Raw genomic sequence first — 15,208 nt, 5'->3', positions numbered from 1 at the left:
AATTCTTCTTTTCTGTTCATTTCTAATATGCTTGCTTCTTGCTATAAAATGGGGAGTTGGATAACTGCCCATTGCCACAGCCATACAAGCCCATCTCTGGATAAACTTTTTGTGTCCCATGAAGATTTTTTTTTCTTTTTCTGGAATAAAGTTTGCCTCTGGTTTAACAGACTTTGGTGGTCTGTCCACCATCTTTGCATGACCCCCCGTGAACCCAACAATACTGATTTCCCTTTTCTAGTCTCTTTCCTGCAGAAGTAACATTTTCAAGTAGTCACAGAAAGAGCTTTAATATTTTTTATAACAACCAATAATCTACCAAAGAAAACAAATAGGAAATAAGCATGAAAGTGTGCACCAACCTTCCAGTAGTCAGACTGTAAACTGTAGTACCTCTGGTATGCAGATAATGCTAAAAGAAAAAAAATGATGAGTCACAATTATGTTTCATTTAAAGTCAAAGTTTTAACAAACATTATTATAGTAAGCAAAGCTGCCTTTGCCGATAAGCACTGGTTCTCATTTGAATCCACAAGATAACTAAAGCAGGACAAAAGTCTGACATGTTTGCCTTAATTTTGTCTATCTCCCACTCAACTTTAAGGGTAGGCATATTAGTCACTCCAAGAATATCAGTCTAAATATTTGTGATATGTAACCCACCTCCCAACTTCGCCCTCTACATACTTCTTCCTCCTCAAGGCATAAAGAAATAACTGAAGCATTTTACTGTCATCTTTCACATCCTGTTTTAAACAATAGTCACCCAGGATGCTTGGAAGAGGAGAGACTCATATCCAGATCACTCTATGAGATTACTACCAAGGCAGGAACAATCCTTGGTGTTTTATAACAATCCTTGGTGTTTTATAGGCAATGTGATCAAAAGAGATGCACAAATTCTCCAACAAAAGCAGGTCATGCAGGTCAGATTCAACACAACAAACTATTTCTACATGCTCAGATGTTCTAGTTCTGAAACTTTGCAACCCTTAAAACATGGCGCGCTACGAATTACCAGCAAACGAATGAAAAGAAACAAATAGGGAGGGGGTGCTGTGGGACAATGGTTTGTACCCTTGTCAATTGTATTTCAATAAAATGCTGATTGGCCAGTAGCCAGGCAGGAAATGTAGGCGGGACAACCAGACAGGAAGTAGAGGCGGGTCAATGATAATAGGAGAATTCTGGGAAGAAGTAAATCCTAGTCTACAGTTGTGACCAGCCACAGAGGAAGAAAGATGTGACTGACTATCTTGTCGAAAAAGGTACCCAGCCACGTGGCTAACATAGGTAAGAATAATGGGCTAATATAAGTTATAAGAGTTAATAAGAAGTCTGAGCTACTAGGCCAATCAGTTTATAACTAATGTAGACTTCTGTACGATTTCTTTGGGACTTAATGAGTGTGGGAACCAGGCAGGACAGAAACCTCAGTCAAGGGGGGGGGTTACTAAAAGAAAAAAATAAATAACAATATGAGATGGAAAAACAGACTCTTTAAAAGGAAGAAAAGCTGCTTTCATAAGACAATTCAAAAAGAAAACCAAGCAGGGGGCTCTAAAGAAATAAAATTTCAAAAATAAAATCATTAGAAGGATAAGATTAGGAAGATCAAGAGACTCCCCCCTCAAAAATGAACAATAACTAAACAAAAAATAAAAATAAATAAATAAGGAAAAGAAACAAACAAATAAATCATTTACTGGAGGGCTAATTACTCCTGCTAAAAACATCAAATCTTCGAGCCCACAAGCTAACATTAGGATGAAAAGATTTAAAATATCTGTCTTCATTTTGTATCTATGTCCTTTACTTTTTCCTCTGATTCCTGCCTGAATCTGCCTAACCTAACTTATTTCATTCCTGTCAAGGCTAAAGCCAAAGATACAGTGTTTTCCAAAACCTCCAGTCACCTTAGACTTCACGAAAACCTTCCTGGACAAATAGTCCCCTTCTCCAATAAAAGTAATTATCCTTGAAGGCCAGGCTATAACCAGAAACTAAAGAACTAAAGTAATCATGTTGTAGATGATATCAGACTAGTCTCCTCAGGGGACCAATCACCTTGTAGAACCAGAGCTGAGACAAAGAAGGACAGGACCACTTTTAACCCAGACTGCTTAATTATGCTACCTCTTGCCCTCTAGTTAAACCTAAGTCAGTCTCACTTCAGCACCCAGAAGACAGACCTAGTGGGCCACAGAACTCCTTTATCTGCTTTTCACACTGTGGGTACAATGAATAGGTCTCCTGTCCACTTTCCTTAATTACTCATTTGGTAACTGATGGGTTAAGACCTAACCTAGCCTGTTCGGAGGTATAGAAGCTTGGACTTCTACTCTTAAAACTCAAATTACAATTTCAGAAAATTCCCAGAAAGGAAGTTATATACTAGACTGTAAAGGCTTACAACACATTTGTCTAGATGGAACATTTTCAAATTTCTAAAGAAAGATTATCTCCAACAATAAAATTAAGATATTCACATTCTTAGTTCAGAAGAGAATAAAGGTAATTAGTTTTCGTATAACCAATAACTCAACCAAAAAACTTCCAGCATTTCGTATCAGCAGGCTTGGAAATCGTTAAAAAGAACCCTCCCAGATAATCAAGAGTTTGTAAAACCAGAAGCTCAAACTATGGGACTTTCACAACTGGTCACAAGAATAGAATCTGAGTACATGTCTGCCCCTGGGTATAGACATGATATTGTAAGATTACTACCTAGGTAGAGGCTTTCTGCTAAAGCACAAAAATAGAACACCATGTTCTCTTAACAGTTAGTGTAAATGTGCCAGCTAATCAATCACCTGGATAAGAAAACATCTCTCAAGAAGTTTATCTATTCTTAAAACTTTGAAAATAATAAGCCCTACCTAAAATCCTAAAATGTAGGTAGCACAATGGTCTCTGGACACTGAGCTCTTTCTCTCTCTCTCTCTCTCTCTCTCTCTCTCTCTCTCTCTCTCTCTCTCTCTCTCTCTGTCGGTTGTTTTCTGTCTAACAGCCCTGGCTGTTCTCGAACTCACAGAGACGCACTCGCCTCTGCCTCCCGAGTGCTGGGATTAAAGGTGTGCACCACCATCACCCAGTTTGCACTGAACTCTCTTACCCAGTAATAATGTTCTACTCCAGGATGGACTCTTTGACCACTGCCCACTCCCATCCCTTGAGAATAATAAACTATACCCTCTATACTATACTGAGCATTTTGACTTCTTCTGAAAAAGATCCCAAGGACTATGTGTTGTTCATTTGCAAGACTACAGCTCCCAGCATTCCGCTGGACTCCAGCGCAAGCAAGCGCGGAACACATTTCCCAGAAGCCTTTGCATTTCCCGTTAAAAGCGAAGGTCGTCACGAGTTCGCTCTCTTCTCGTCCCCTGCCTTTCCTACCGTTTTTTGCACACCCTTTACCTGCCTGCTACCCCTCCCCCCATTAAAGTGCACCCACGTGGGACCGCCGCGTGTCTGTGTCTTTTCCTCGTAACGTCTTTACCCTCTAACCTGCAGCCAGCCAGAAATTAAGAACAACATTATGGAGTCAAGGACAATCCAGAGAGAAATCAGGTAATAGCAGAACCTTTCCTAAACAAAATTCTGTCAAGTATGTTCCTCTAAAAGCACAATGCATATCAACAAATAAGATATAAATCATTGAAAACCAGGAGACATAAATGAAATGAGCCTCTAAGAACACCTAAGATAAAGAAAAAGTGAAATCCCAGGATAAGAACTATACATGGGCTCCATGAACAGAGAAAGACTTATCCTTAGATTTTGCTGTCCCTTGTAACTGCCTTTTCAATCTGAGAACTGAAGCCTCATCTAGGGTCATATTTTTCTTAACTATGTACAGTCTGATGAACTTCTTTGTCTGAACTCTACATGCTAGAAAATGGACAGGAAACAGCACCTACACACAGAGAAATACTAAGTACGCTGTGTTGATCTACTTTTAAAAATCACCCACTTGCTCCTTATGTTCCAAAGTTTCTAGTATTTGCCTATTAGTCTTATTCAAAGTACTAACTACAGGTATTAGGTTTGCCAGAATTCACAAATACCCTAACCCACTTCTCTTCCTCAGAAATGGCTCTTGTAGGATCTAGAGATAGCTCAGTGAGAACAAATTGCTCTCACAAAGGACACAGGTCCAATTCCAAGCACCTATATAGTAGGTCTGTAATTACAGTGTCAAAGAATTCAATGCACTTCAATGCCCTCTTCTGGCCTCTGCGGGCACCAGACATGCACGACACACAGACATACACACGGGCAAACTCCCATGCACCTAAAGAGGGTAAAGGGCACACTCTTATAAACAGCAAAGTAACCAGAAGCTAGACCATGACTCAGAATCACTTCTACTAAGAACCTACTACTAGGGGCTGGAGAGATGGATCAGAGGTTAAGAGCACTGACTGCTCTTCCAGAGGTCCTGAGTTCAATTCCCAGCAACATGATGGCTCACAACCATCTATGAGATCTGGCGCCCTCTTCTGGTGTGTGGGAAGCAGAATGTTGTACACAAATAAATAATTTTAAAAAAAAAAGAAAAGAAAAAAAAGAACCTACTACTATCATTGTGACTATAGGGTACTTTCTGTATGCAGCTGTATTTGTGTTTATTCTCAGATGGTCTGTGTACATGGCATCATTCTAAAACTCAAGGCAAGCCTTGAACTCCCAACCCCCTCTCGCCTCAGCCTCTAAATGCTGTGCTTCTAGTATGTGTCATAAGACTTGGCTTGTTACTCAATTTTCCCAAACTAGACAATATATTATTAGAGATAATTTTATTTGTGGCCCTAATAAAACGAAAAAAAAAAGAACACCAGGAAAACACTGAAATTTCAGACAGAGTACATCCATGAAGAAAAATAGAGGATAATAGTTGAAGAAAACATAGGCTATACCACTATTGTTCTACCTTTTTTGTTTCTGTTTTTTGAGATATGGTTTCTCAACATAGCCCTGGCTGTCCTGGAACTATCTCTGTAAACCAGGCTAGCCAAGAACTCACAGAGAGATCCGACTACCTCTGCCTCCTGAGTGCTGGAATTAAAGGCATGCACCACCACCCAGTAAACTCTGCCTGGCTATTATCACATATCTTAACAAGTAACCTTTTCACCTGAATAGTAGTCTTTCTTTTCCCATTAAAATTACACTAACCAAAATATCACTGAAAATCAAACTATGATTTGAATTTTCCAGTGTTGCAGAAACCTGTTTTACATATCCCAATCCCCAGTGCTACATATAGTGTACCTAGTACTAATTAGAACAAACAACAAGCATTTCTATAGTGAATGGTATGACTGACATTTCAGATTATCTGTTTCAGCACATTGGCAAACTCCTGTCACTGATTTAACAGTGTTGCTCCTGACAATCTCAGTGATAATATTAGTCTAGAAATGTGCCCATGAACTGTGTTCCAACCACCACTGACTTATATATGAAAATCATGGAAAGGTTTTGTCCCTACCGCTGGATATAATTAAAAAAATGTATATATACCATAAAATACTGCCACAAGAGGAGCTATTTCCCTGGCACGAAGAACCAAATGGAAAGAAGTTAGATGCTTCTTGACTTGACACTGCCTAGAACGTAACCCACCTATTAACTTTGTAATTGTGTGAATATACTTACTGTACAAGGTAGTCTTTGACATTTGTATCCAAACATCATTATATTCAACACACACCTGGGTCTATGACAGATGTTAAGATAAAAAACACAAAGACTTCTATAGTATGATTCCATTTAATTGTGAGTTATCTGGAGTGTATGTTTTCAATGACCTAGTTATTAACACCTACCTCTTGACTACATAAAATTTATTTTCAGAATTAGAAACTCTTAAAGAAATCATAATACTATCCATATTAAATAAAACTGCATTACAAGAAGCACACTGTTATTACTGATTGGTAGAAACATGGCATCTATACAACAATGTGTTGAATTAATAAATATGAAACCGCAAACTCAGAGTTGGTACTCTAAATTGCAAGGAGAGTTATAAATGAGGCATTTCTTCCATCTATCTTTCTATTCAACTACATACTTTCTCAGTAATTACACTTTACCTCCATTAGGTTTGGCATCTTATTTTAAGATCCTAACAAATTTTGTGTTTCTTAATCCACGTAAGTCAGTGAGAGCCTATAAAGGCTATACAAGTACCTATCACCTGGGTCTTTTTAGTAAAATTTCTTCAAGCAGTCCTTATTTCTAATCTTTATCTATGTTATTTTTAAAAAAGGTCTTAGTTCACTTTAGGTATTTGTAAGAATGAAGAATGATACAAATCCTCTTTTCAATGTCCTTGTTTCAAATCTGTTTCAGAAAGACTGTAGCAAAAACTGTTTTGGGGGGGGTTGTTTTTTGCTTGACAAACTTACTATCAATTATTAGAAAACAGACCCTTTTTTGGTCTTACACTATAAATATCTCACAAAGGAGTACTGTCATTTAACTACCTCAGGCAAAGTTTCTACAAAGTACCAAATCTTGGCATGCAACCTGTACCAGCAATTTCTATCTAAGTACTAAAATATTCCAAACCTACTTTGCCACAATATGACAGGTAAGGGGTAAGAGGTTAGAGGGGGTAAGGAGGAAAAGAGGTCAATTACTTGAAGAAGGAAAAAAAAAAGAAATACATGCCAACTAAAATGTACATTTCTGAAATTCCCTCCCAAATCTTTTATCTCATAATTTCAGCCTTTTTAATAATTGGTCAAGGATGTTATAGTTTCATTTCTCCTTCAGTGCAATACTAGTTCTAGTCTCCAGCTTCCATAGGTGTTGATCCTAAAGTCAATTCCTTACTAAATAAAGGCTACACTCCCATAGGAATCTAATATATAGCAATAGGCCAAGTGTATTGGGTATCAACTTTGCTGGAATTTTGCTCTTTTTAGGTTAAATTCCTAGAAGCAAAATGACCAAACCAAAGGACAGGATTGCTTTTTAAACTCTCTGTAAATATTATCAATCAAAAAGATTAAGAAAATGTTTTTAACAAAGCTATTTTTCCTTCTAAATAAGTAAAATTTATCTGGAATGACAAATATACGTCAGCAGTAAGATAACCATATCATATCGTTAACTAACCAATAATGTTTTAGGAATTCATTTAAGACAGGAAGCAGGTGATATCAGAATGATAAATACAGCAAAATCACAACCCAAATGTTCATAAAATAGGTTCTACAGTTTACTATGACAAGTATAGCAGTGAGTTTTTTTGCTGTTTCTTTCTTTCGGGAGATAAGGGGCTGAAACGGGATTTCTTTGTGTAGGCCTGGGTATACTGGAACTAGCTCTTAGACCAGGCTAGCCTCAAACTCAGAGAACCAAGGGTCTTTGACTCCCTAGTGCTGGAATTTAAGAGGTGTGCCACCACTGCCCAGCTTTACTTGTTGTTTCTTAAAGAAACTAAACTCATGGATATCCTAAGTTCAGGGAATTTTTAAAAAGTAGTAATAAATCCAGGCATATAATCATTCTCTGATTAACAAAGAAGTCCCCTACACATATGTATATGGAGCACTATACTCAAAGATTTACATGTTCACTATATGGTTCATGGTAACTTTTTTTTTAAAAAAAAAAAAGTATGTTTTATCATATGTTTCCTAAAATTAAATGTCTATTTAGCTGAGGTCAGCACTCTTATCTTGTGCCAGTTACAAAGAAAGTAGTATAGCTAAGGAAAAAAAATGCCTTTATTATTGGTGGTAATGGTTTGAGTGTGGGTGGGTACATGCCAGAGGGAAGTATTCTACTTAACATTGGCTTAGTTTTAAAAATGCAGAAAAGAATGGACAAAAAAAAAAAAAACACTAGCTTAATATTTATTTTAAATGCTATATATATGTGTGTGCCTGAGTGTATGTACATGCATCACACACCTGCAGGAGCTCCAAAAAGGAAGAAAAGTGTTAGATGCCCTGAAACAGACTGTTGTTAGCTACCAACAGAAATCAGGCCACTTCTTTTAACCACTAAGCCATGTCTCCAGTCCTAGCTTGTAGTTTTTTTAAAAAAAAAAAAAAAAAATTAAAGAGAGAACATGGTCCTCAAACTCCCAAGGTGACCTGAAAAATGCATAATAATCATAAACTATAGAAGCTGCTAGTTTGAAATAAACTGATAAATACCCATTCTCCTCCTCTTCCTATTAAAATTTAAACTACTATCTCCTAGCAAAAGCCAACTAACTAATTTAATCTATACAAAGGTAGATGGGCATTTAGAGTACATATTTTTCAGTGGCCTACTGATTACTCACCACCAACTAGTTTGTCAGCAGTGAAGATACTACATGCCTATATCCAACCTTCCAAAAACAGAAAGAAAATTTCCAAATGCTCCTCAGTTCTTTGTTATCTTCACAGACCAACTTTTTGTTTGTTTGTTTAATCATTTGTATTTTAAGACAAGTTCTTAACTCTGTAACCCAGTCTGATATGGAAGTCACTACACTGGCCTCAAAGTCACAACAATCCTACTGCCTCAGCCTCCTAAGTGGTGGGGCAATAAACATGAGCAATCATACTTGCATGCATATATAAGTTTGTATGTATGCGTGCAGTTGTGTGCACATGAGAGCAGGCGCCCAAAGATGCCAAAGGTGTTAGACCCTCCTGGAAATGGAGCTAGAGTTACAAGGGGTTCTGAGTCATCTAATGTGGGTGCTAGGACTCAAAATTTCATCCCCTGAAAAGCAATACATGCTCTTAAATGTTGAGCCATCTACCTCTCCAGCAGCCCCTAACTGAACATTTTATGAATTTAAAATGTAGCTAAATTCACTGAAATAAAGTTTTAAAAGTTAAGGGCTGATAAAATTGCTCAGCAGATAAAGAAACGTACTTGTAGCCAGGCTTAATGGCCTAAGACCAACTCCAAAACCCAAATGATAGGTAAAACTAACTACAAGTTGTCCTTTGACCTCTACACCCATGTCATAGCATGTACATATGTGTGCAAATACACAAATAAATTAACCAGTTAATTAATTAAATAGGATGTTTAAAATAAGAAATAAAAGTTAAAAAAATACATGATTTAGTAAGGTCACTAAATGACACAGAGCACTATATATGGGCAGTTCAAGTATAGGCCTCTCTTTATGTGTTGTCAAGCTAATGTGCTCTCTCTGTTCATAAAAGTGTAGCAATTAAAACAAAACAGATTTCCCAGAATTCTATAAACTTCTAAAATAACAGCTTCCTTTAAATAAGTTATCAGCTTCAAATGATGTTAAAACATTAAGTATCAGGCCAGCAAGATAACTCAGAAGGTAAAAAGTACTTATCTACCAAGCCTGACAACCTGAGTCCCTTGATAACCTCAAGGTGGAAGAAGAGAACTTACTCCAAAATGCTGTTCTCTAACATCTACAGCACATACACACTTCCCACACAAATAAATGAGTAAACAAATAAATAGATGCAACAACAACAACAAAACCATTCTGAGTGTTAGAGTATTGAACTAAAGCTAAGTACTAGCCAGTATCAATCACTTAACAATCCTAAAATTCCTGAGCGATCATCTAGTACTTTTACCTCTTACATACTAGAAGACAAAAACTCAGGGATGTTTATATAATCTGCAACTATAAATAATGTTTCAGGCTAAAATTCTACTTCCGGTAAGGAAAATGTGTGACCTGACACAAAACTGGCATGATACAGCAACAATGTGAAATACCAGCAACTCTTTAGCCCTAAAACTTTCCAGTAAGTACTCTGCCCACGTTTGCTAAAAACAAACACATCTACTGCAATAAGACGTTTAATGTTACCAAAAGTTTAAATGTTATCACTTGTAAGAACAGTTTTCCTTGCTGTAGAATTTTCCTTTTGTACTGAGGGAGGGTGGGCAGCTTTTTAACTTCCTGCATAAATAATGGTTTAATTTGGCAGCTTCGTTCCTTGAAAAAAGCACACCTCAGAGGATTGACTACTTACTATATTCAGATATATAACTTGGTTATTTCTTGATGAAGAACATTTAAGTATATAAAATAGTTTTATTTAAGGTTCAAACTCATGTGTTACTCTCTCTGTATTGCCTTTATAGTAACATGACTATAGCTTACTTTTATTCAAATACTTTCTAGTTAAGATGGACAAGATTTACAGAAAAAAAAAATAGTAAGAAAACTAACTTTGTATTACCTTTCCTATATGTCCTAGAGGAGCTTTTGCTCTCAGTTCACCCCTCAATGGAGCCTTGCAATTGCTAAGCAAGCACTACCACTGAGCTAAATTTCAAACACTAAGATAACAGTGTTTAAAGGAGGCATTTTCATGGAGCAAAACAAAACCACAATGAAAGTTTTGTACATAGAGAGTTTCTTTTTCTTTTTAAATAGATCTTATTTTATTGATTATTTACCTGGAGCCACGTGATTTTCCCAATTCCATCTATTCTGTTTTCTCTTACTGTTTACTATATAGCTCATAAAGTTATAGCTTCTTACAAATAAAAATAACAGTGCCCTTCATAATTATAATTACTTGAAATGCATATAGGAATCAAAGAAATCAATAAGAAAACAAGTTACCTTTTGAATAATCTTCCAACAAGAGGTTGAAATGACCTAATTGACAAAAGAAATCAGACTCCACTTTTCCTTCAGCTTTTAAGATCAGAGATTCGTAGCAGCGAACAGCCTAGAAATAAAAGAACACAAATGTTTAAGAGGTAGGTAAAAATCCTAAAAACACAATCTCTCCCTAAGATTGTATATATCCTCTACTAATCATCACCCAGGAAATCAATGAACTTTTCTTATATCTCCATACATCAGGGCATCATTCTTTAAAAAGAAATAGATTAAGTATTTAATCAGAAATTCCACTGATAAGGGCATAAATATCTTTCTCACCTACAAAACTGCAAAAATATCTGACAAATTAAATAAAGGAGCACTTTGACAATTCTGTTCATAAGCTACAAATATAAACTACTACTATATAAACCTATTCAAATCAAACATTCATCTTTCCTACAGGCATGGAGAATTTAACTGAATTAGGTGAGAAGTCATACAATCTCTGTAATAAGTACAGCTACCATTTATACTTAATAGTTCACTTTTTACCAAAATCTATAACAGATATAAACTACCTTACAATTATTTTTTCCTTGTTATAAACTCAAACACACTAATTCTAAACTCTATCTTACACTCCCAAAATATTCATATACACTCATATTTCCTTTCTCAGAAAACAAAATTGTTACGGCTGTTAACTCCCTTGAACTCTGAAGAATACAAATGACAGAAGAGTTTGATGACACATCCCAGTTGTCATATGCTACAGATCTTCGGAAACTTATTCTCTCTTACCCTCAGACCTAACAAGATGATTAAGATGTCAAAGTTGTTCACCAGAGATGGCTTAGTAAATACCAGCACAAGCCTGACAACCTGAGTTCAGATCTCCAAAGCCCAAGTAAAAAAGTCAGACTGTCCTCTGACCTCAACACTTGTACATAAATACCCTCACACACAAGCATGGACACACACAAAGACAAACAGACAAGAGGAAGGGAGGGAGGGAAAGGAAAAAGGTATGGAGAAAAAGGAAATTTCTCTAAGAGTTCTCAAAGTACTTGGCACAGAACTAGATACACTTGTTTCTTCCCTTTCCAGGTAACAACAAAGCTCTTACCCCCACAATCTTTTGGGTAATGTCAAAATTTCCTTAGATAAATACTGCATAATGTTGCTGTTGTAAGGCATCCTAGTAGAGTCATCAAATCAATCAATCAATCAATCAATAAATAAATAAATAAATAAATGTGATTTCTCAAATATCTGGGTATCCTCTCATTTGGCAAATACAAAGAAAGAAACTCAAGATAATCATTTAAAAACACCATTTCACTATTATCATAAAAATTTCCTGGAATGTCTACTTAGAAGGCCTTCATTTTTTGTAATACAGAGCCTTGATGTGTAGGGAATCAGTTTCAAAATGTATATATTAAATTTACTATCCTGACAAAATGTATCTGTCAGCAAGTTTGGAGAACCTATTGCAAACAATGTATATCCAGGCTCATCTTAATATACTTCAGAGCTACAAAAGAATTGTCCTCAGTTAGTATTATACTCTTTGACAACTAAATGTGTATGTAGCAAATCACAAGAACTGAGAACTACTAACCAATCCACTTCTCTATAAGAGTCTGGATTCTATAGTAAAGTATCAGGAATTACTATAATTTAAAGGCACAAAATTTCAAGAGCCTCTTTATACAACTCTTATCAGACAAATGGTTTGAGTATAAAAATACGAAATCAGTTATTGAGTACGGTGAATTTACTTTTATAATTTTACAATAAATAAAATGTTTATAAAGTTAGTAACAGTATTGTAATTAAAGTTTTCATTGAAATCATTTTTACAGTTTTAGCTTTTTTAACTACATTTTTTATCCTCTCCCCCATGTGTGTGTTCACCCATGCTATGATGTATATGCAAAGGCCACAGGCAACTAGCATAATCAGGTTCTCTCTTCCTACCATGTGGGTCCCAGGGACTGAACTCAGGCCATCAGGCTTTGAAGCAGGCACCTATACTCACTGAGCCATTTCTTGAAGCTTTGCTTTCGGAAACACTTGGTAAAATATATAGACACTTCTCCTCCCTGACAGTTTCTTGCTATTGATTTCTATTAACTTTATAAGCGAATATATTTCTGCGGTAAAAAAGTGTTCAGAATATAAACATAGAAATCTTCTTTAATGATTTAAGCAAACAAAAAAAAAAACCCCAAAAAACTCCTTATTGCCTTTCATGTCACACAACTATTATGATCATATATTGCTTGTGATCTATTTCTCATAAAACAGAGGAACACATCTAAAACTATTATATACAACTCTGATCATCCACAAAACATTAATACCAGACAAAATCCAAAATAAGATAATTTTCAAACTAGATTGAACTTTCTTAATAATTTCCCCTATATATTCACTGTGAGCCTAGTAAACCAGTGCTGGTAGTGAAACATGATGATGACAGAAGACAATCAAATGAGACTGAAAAATGAATGGAAAAGATTTCCAAACAGCTTATGTTAGCATTTCATAAATACCTCATGTATTTATTTGATTTTTGGTAATTCTGATACTAGATACAGGCAAATGGTAACATAATTTTTAAACAATATTTTAAATAAAAATAACAGGGTAATTCTCAATATAGAAAAAAAGGTATTGTTTACAACAATATTTTAAAATCAAAGGGTTTGGGTTGGCAAAATAGCTAACAAGCCGCAAAGTGCTTACTTTACGACCTGCCTTTGCTTATTCAGAAACATCTCCTACCTCCCTACTCCCCTGTAGGAGGAAAGAAGAATCAACTAGAAGTTGTCCTCTGCTCTCTGATCACCCAAATGCACACATATGCACACCCATTCCTTCTTCACCCCTTCAACATGCTGGATAATGATGATAGTGGACACAAATTATTTGCGAAAAATAAAATGATTAGTAATAGTATGAAGATATATAATTAGTTGTTTAGATTTAGATGCTCACTTAAATGTCTCCTCACCAAAAATATTTCAAAAAAAAAAGTATTTCTTATCCAACGGATAAATTTTAAGCTAGGTATAGTGATATGTACAACTTAAAAAAATGAGGAAGACCTCAAGTCCAGGGATTCAAGATCAGTTTAGGAAACATAATGAAGTTCCCATTCTAAAAGAAAGAGTATGCATTTATATTGTTCATATTTTGGATATTTTACTTGAGAGTTTCAAATACTGTATCTACTATACTGTATTTATATCATTTCCTCCTCCCACTCCTCCCCCAGCCCCTACTACCTCTCAAATTCATTGCATTTTATTAATCACACACACACACACTCACACACAAAACATCACTGCATTTTGAACACCACAGGTACACAAGTAAAATCTTTGCTAATACAGACTACGCTTGTACATGACTTCAGGATAAAATGACTAGAATGTAAAACAAATATTAATACAAACTCTAGAAATTATATGTTCATGTCTATAGCTGCCCCATATAAAAGTTCTAATTTGCTCCACTTCTCTGTATTTTCTAAATTTTTCATAACTATATTATTTCTTTGCATAAGTCATTTAGAATTATGCTCTCCCTTGTAATTTAACTTATATCTTTAATATTATAACCTGAAGTAATATACATAAATATAACTAACAGCTATATTTTTATCTATTTACAGAGCAAATACAAACTTTTAAACTGAAAGAGTATTCAATCTATATACTAAATATTAGAAAGGCAACTTTTTCAGTTTATAAATAAAAGGCCTATAGAATTAATAAACTGGGCTGGAAAGATGGCTCAGCAGTTAAGAGCATTGCCTGCTCTTCCAAAGGTCCTGAGTTCAATTCCTAGCAACTACATGGTGGCTTCACAACCATCGGTAATGAGGTCTGGTGCCCTCTTCTGGCCTGCAGGCATACATGTAGACAGAATATTGTATGCATAATAAATAAATATTTTTTAAAAAAAGAATTAATAAACTATCTTATCTTTATAATTACCAACATTTTCCACAAAATTTGTAAAAAACAGAATTTAACAATAGCTTATTTATAATTGTAAATATATACATTATTTATAATTTATTATCTACTACAAAGAAAAAACATATTGGGAAGTATAAATAGTCATTACATTTTGGAGGCATAGAATTAAGACTGCTCCCTTTCCCCAGCTTTTAAGAAAACTGAAATGTCCTCTCATTATACTGCCATTTTCTACAGTAGTCAATGCAATTTGCTTTAGTAACTACTTTACTTTTACTATTTGAAAAATCAGTTGCTACAGAAGAGTAGCATTAACAACACCCTCCATTTCTTCTGGACCTGTCCGGCTTTTTGTGGTGCTAGAGGTCAAACCCAGGGTCTAGAGCCTGATAGTCAAGTCCTCTACAAGTGAGCTACAGCCAATGCCACCTATTTCTAAAACTCACACGAAGACAAATGTGTGCCCCCCTTACTTTGATGTTTATGGGTGTTTTGTCTGCATGTATATCTGTGTATCACATGGTGTTTTACCTACATGTATGTGCACATATGGTTCCTGGTGCTCACAGAGGGCAGAAGAGGGTGTCAGAACTCCTCCCCCCCACCCTGGAACTGGAGTTAGTTG

General features: G+C 35.6%; 1 protein-coding gene across 15 annotated transcripts in view; it reads right to left on the bottom strand.

Moving 5' to 3' along the window:
• Positions 1–15,208, bottom strand: part of Kdm6a (lysine demethylase 6A) — a 139,449-nt gene that overhangs the window by 103,281 nt on the left and 20,960 nt on the right. For all 15 annotated transcript variants that reach the window (XM_075957984.1, XM_075957981.1, XM_075957983.1 and 12 more), the window contains exons 3-4: positions 10,601–10,709; positions 363–412 (exon numbers count right to left, since the gene is read on the bottom strand). In XM_075957984.1, coding sequence (XP_075814099.1) covers positions 363–412; positions 10,601–10,709 — 159 coding nt within the window. The remainder of the gene's footprint in view (positions 1–362; positions 413–10,600; positions 10,710–15,208) is intronic.

This window comes from Microtus pennsylvanicus, chromosome X, assembly GCF_037038515.1.
Source record: "Microtus pennsylvanicus isolate mMicPen1 chromosome X, mMicPen1.hap1, whole genome shotgun sequence".
Lineage (NCBI taxonomy): Eukaryota > Metazoa > Chordata > Mammalia > Rodentia > Cricetidae > Microtus > Microtus pennsylvanicus.
Note: the sequence above shows the minus strand (reverse complement) of the source record. Positions and strands in the feature narration are given on the sequence as shown.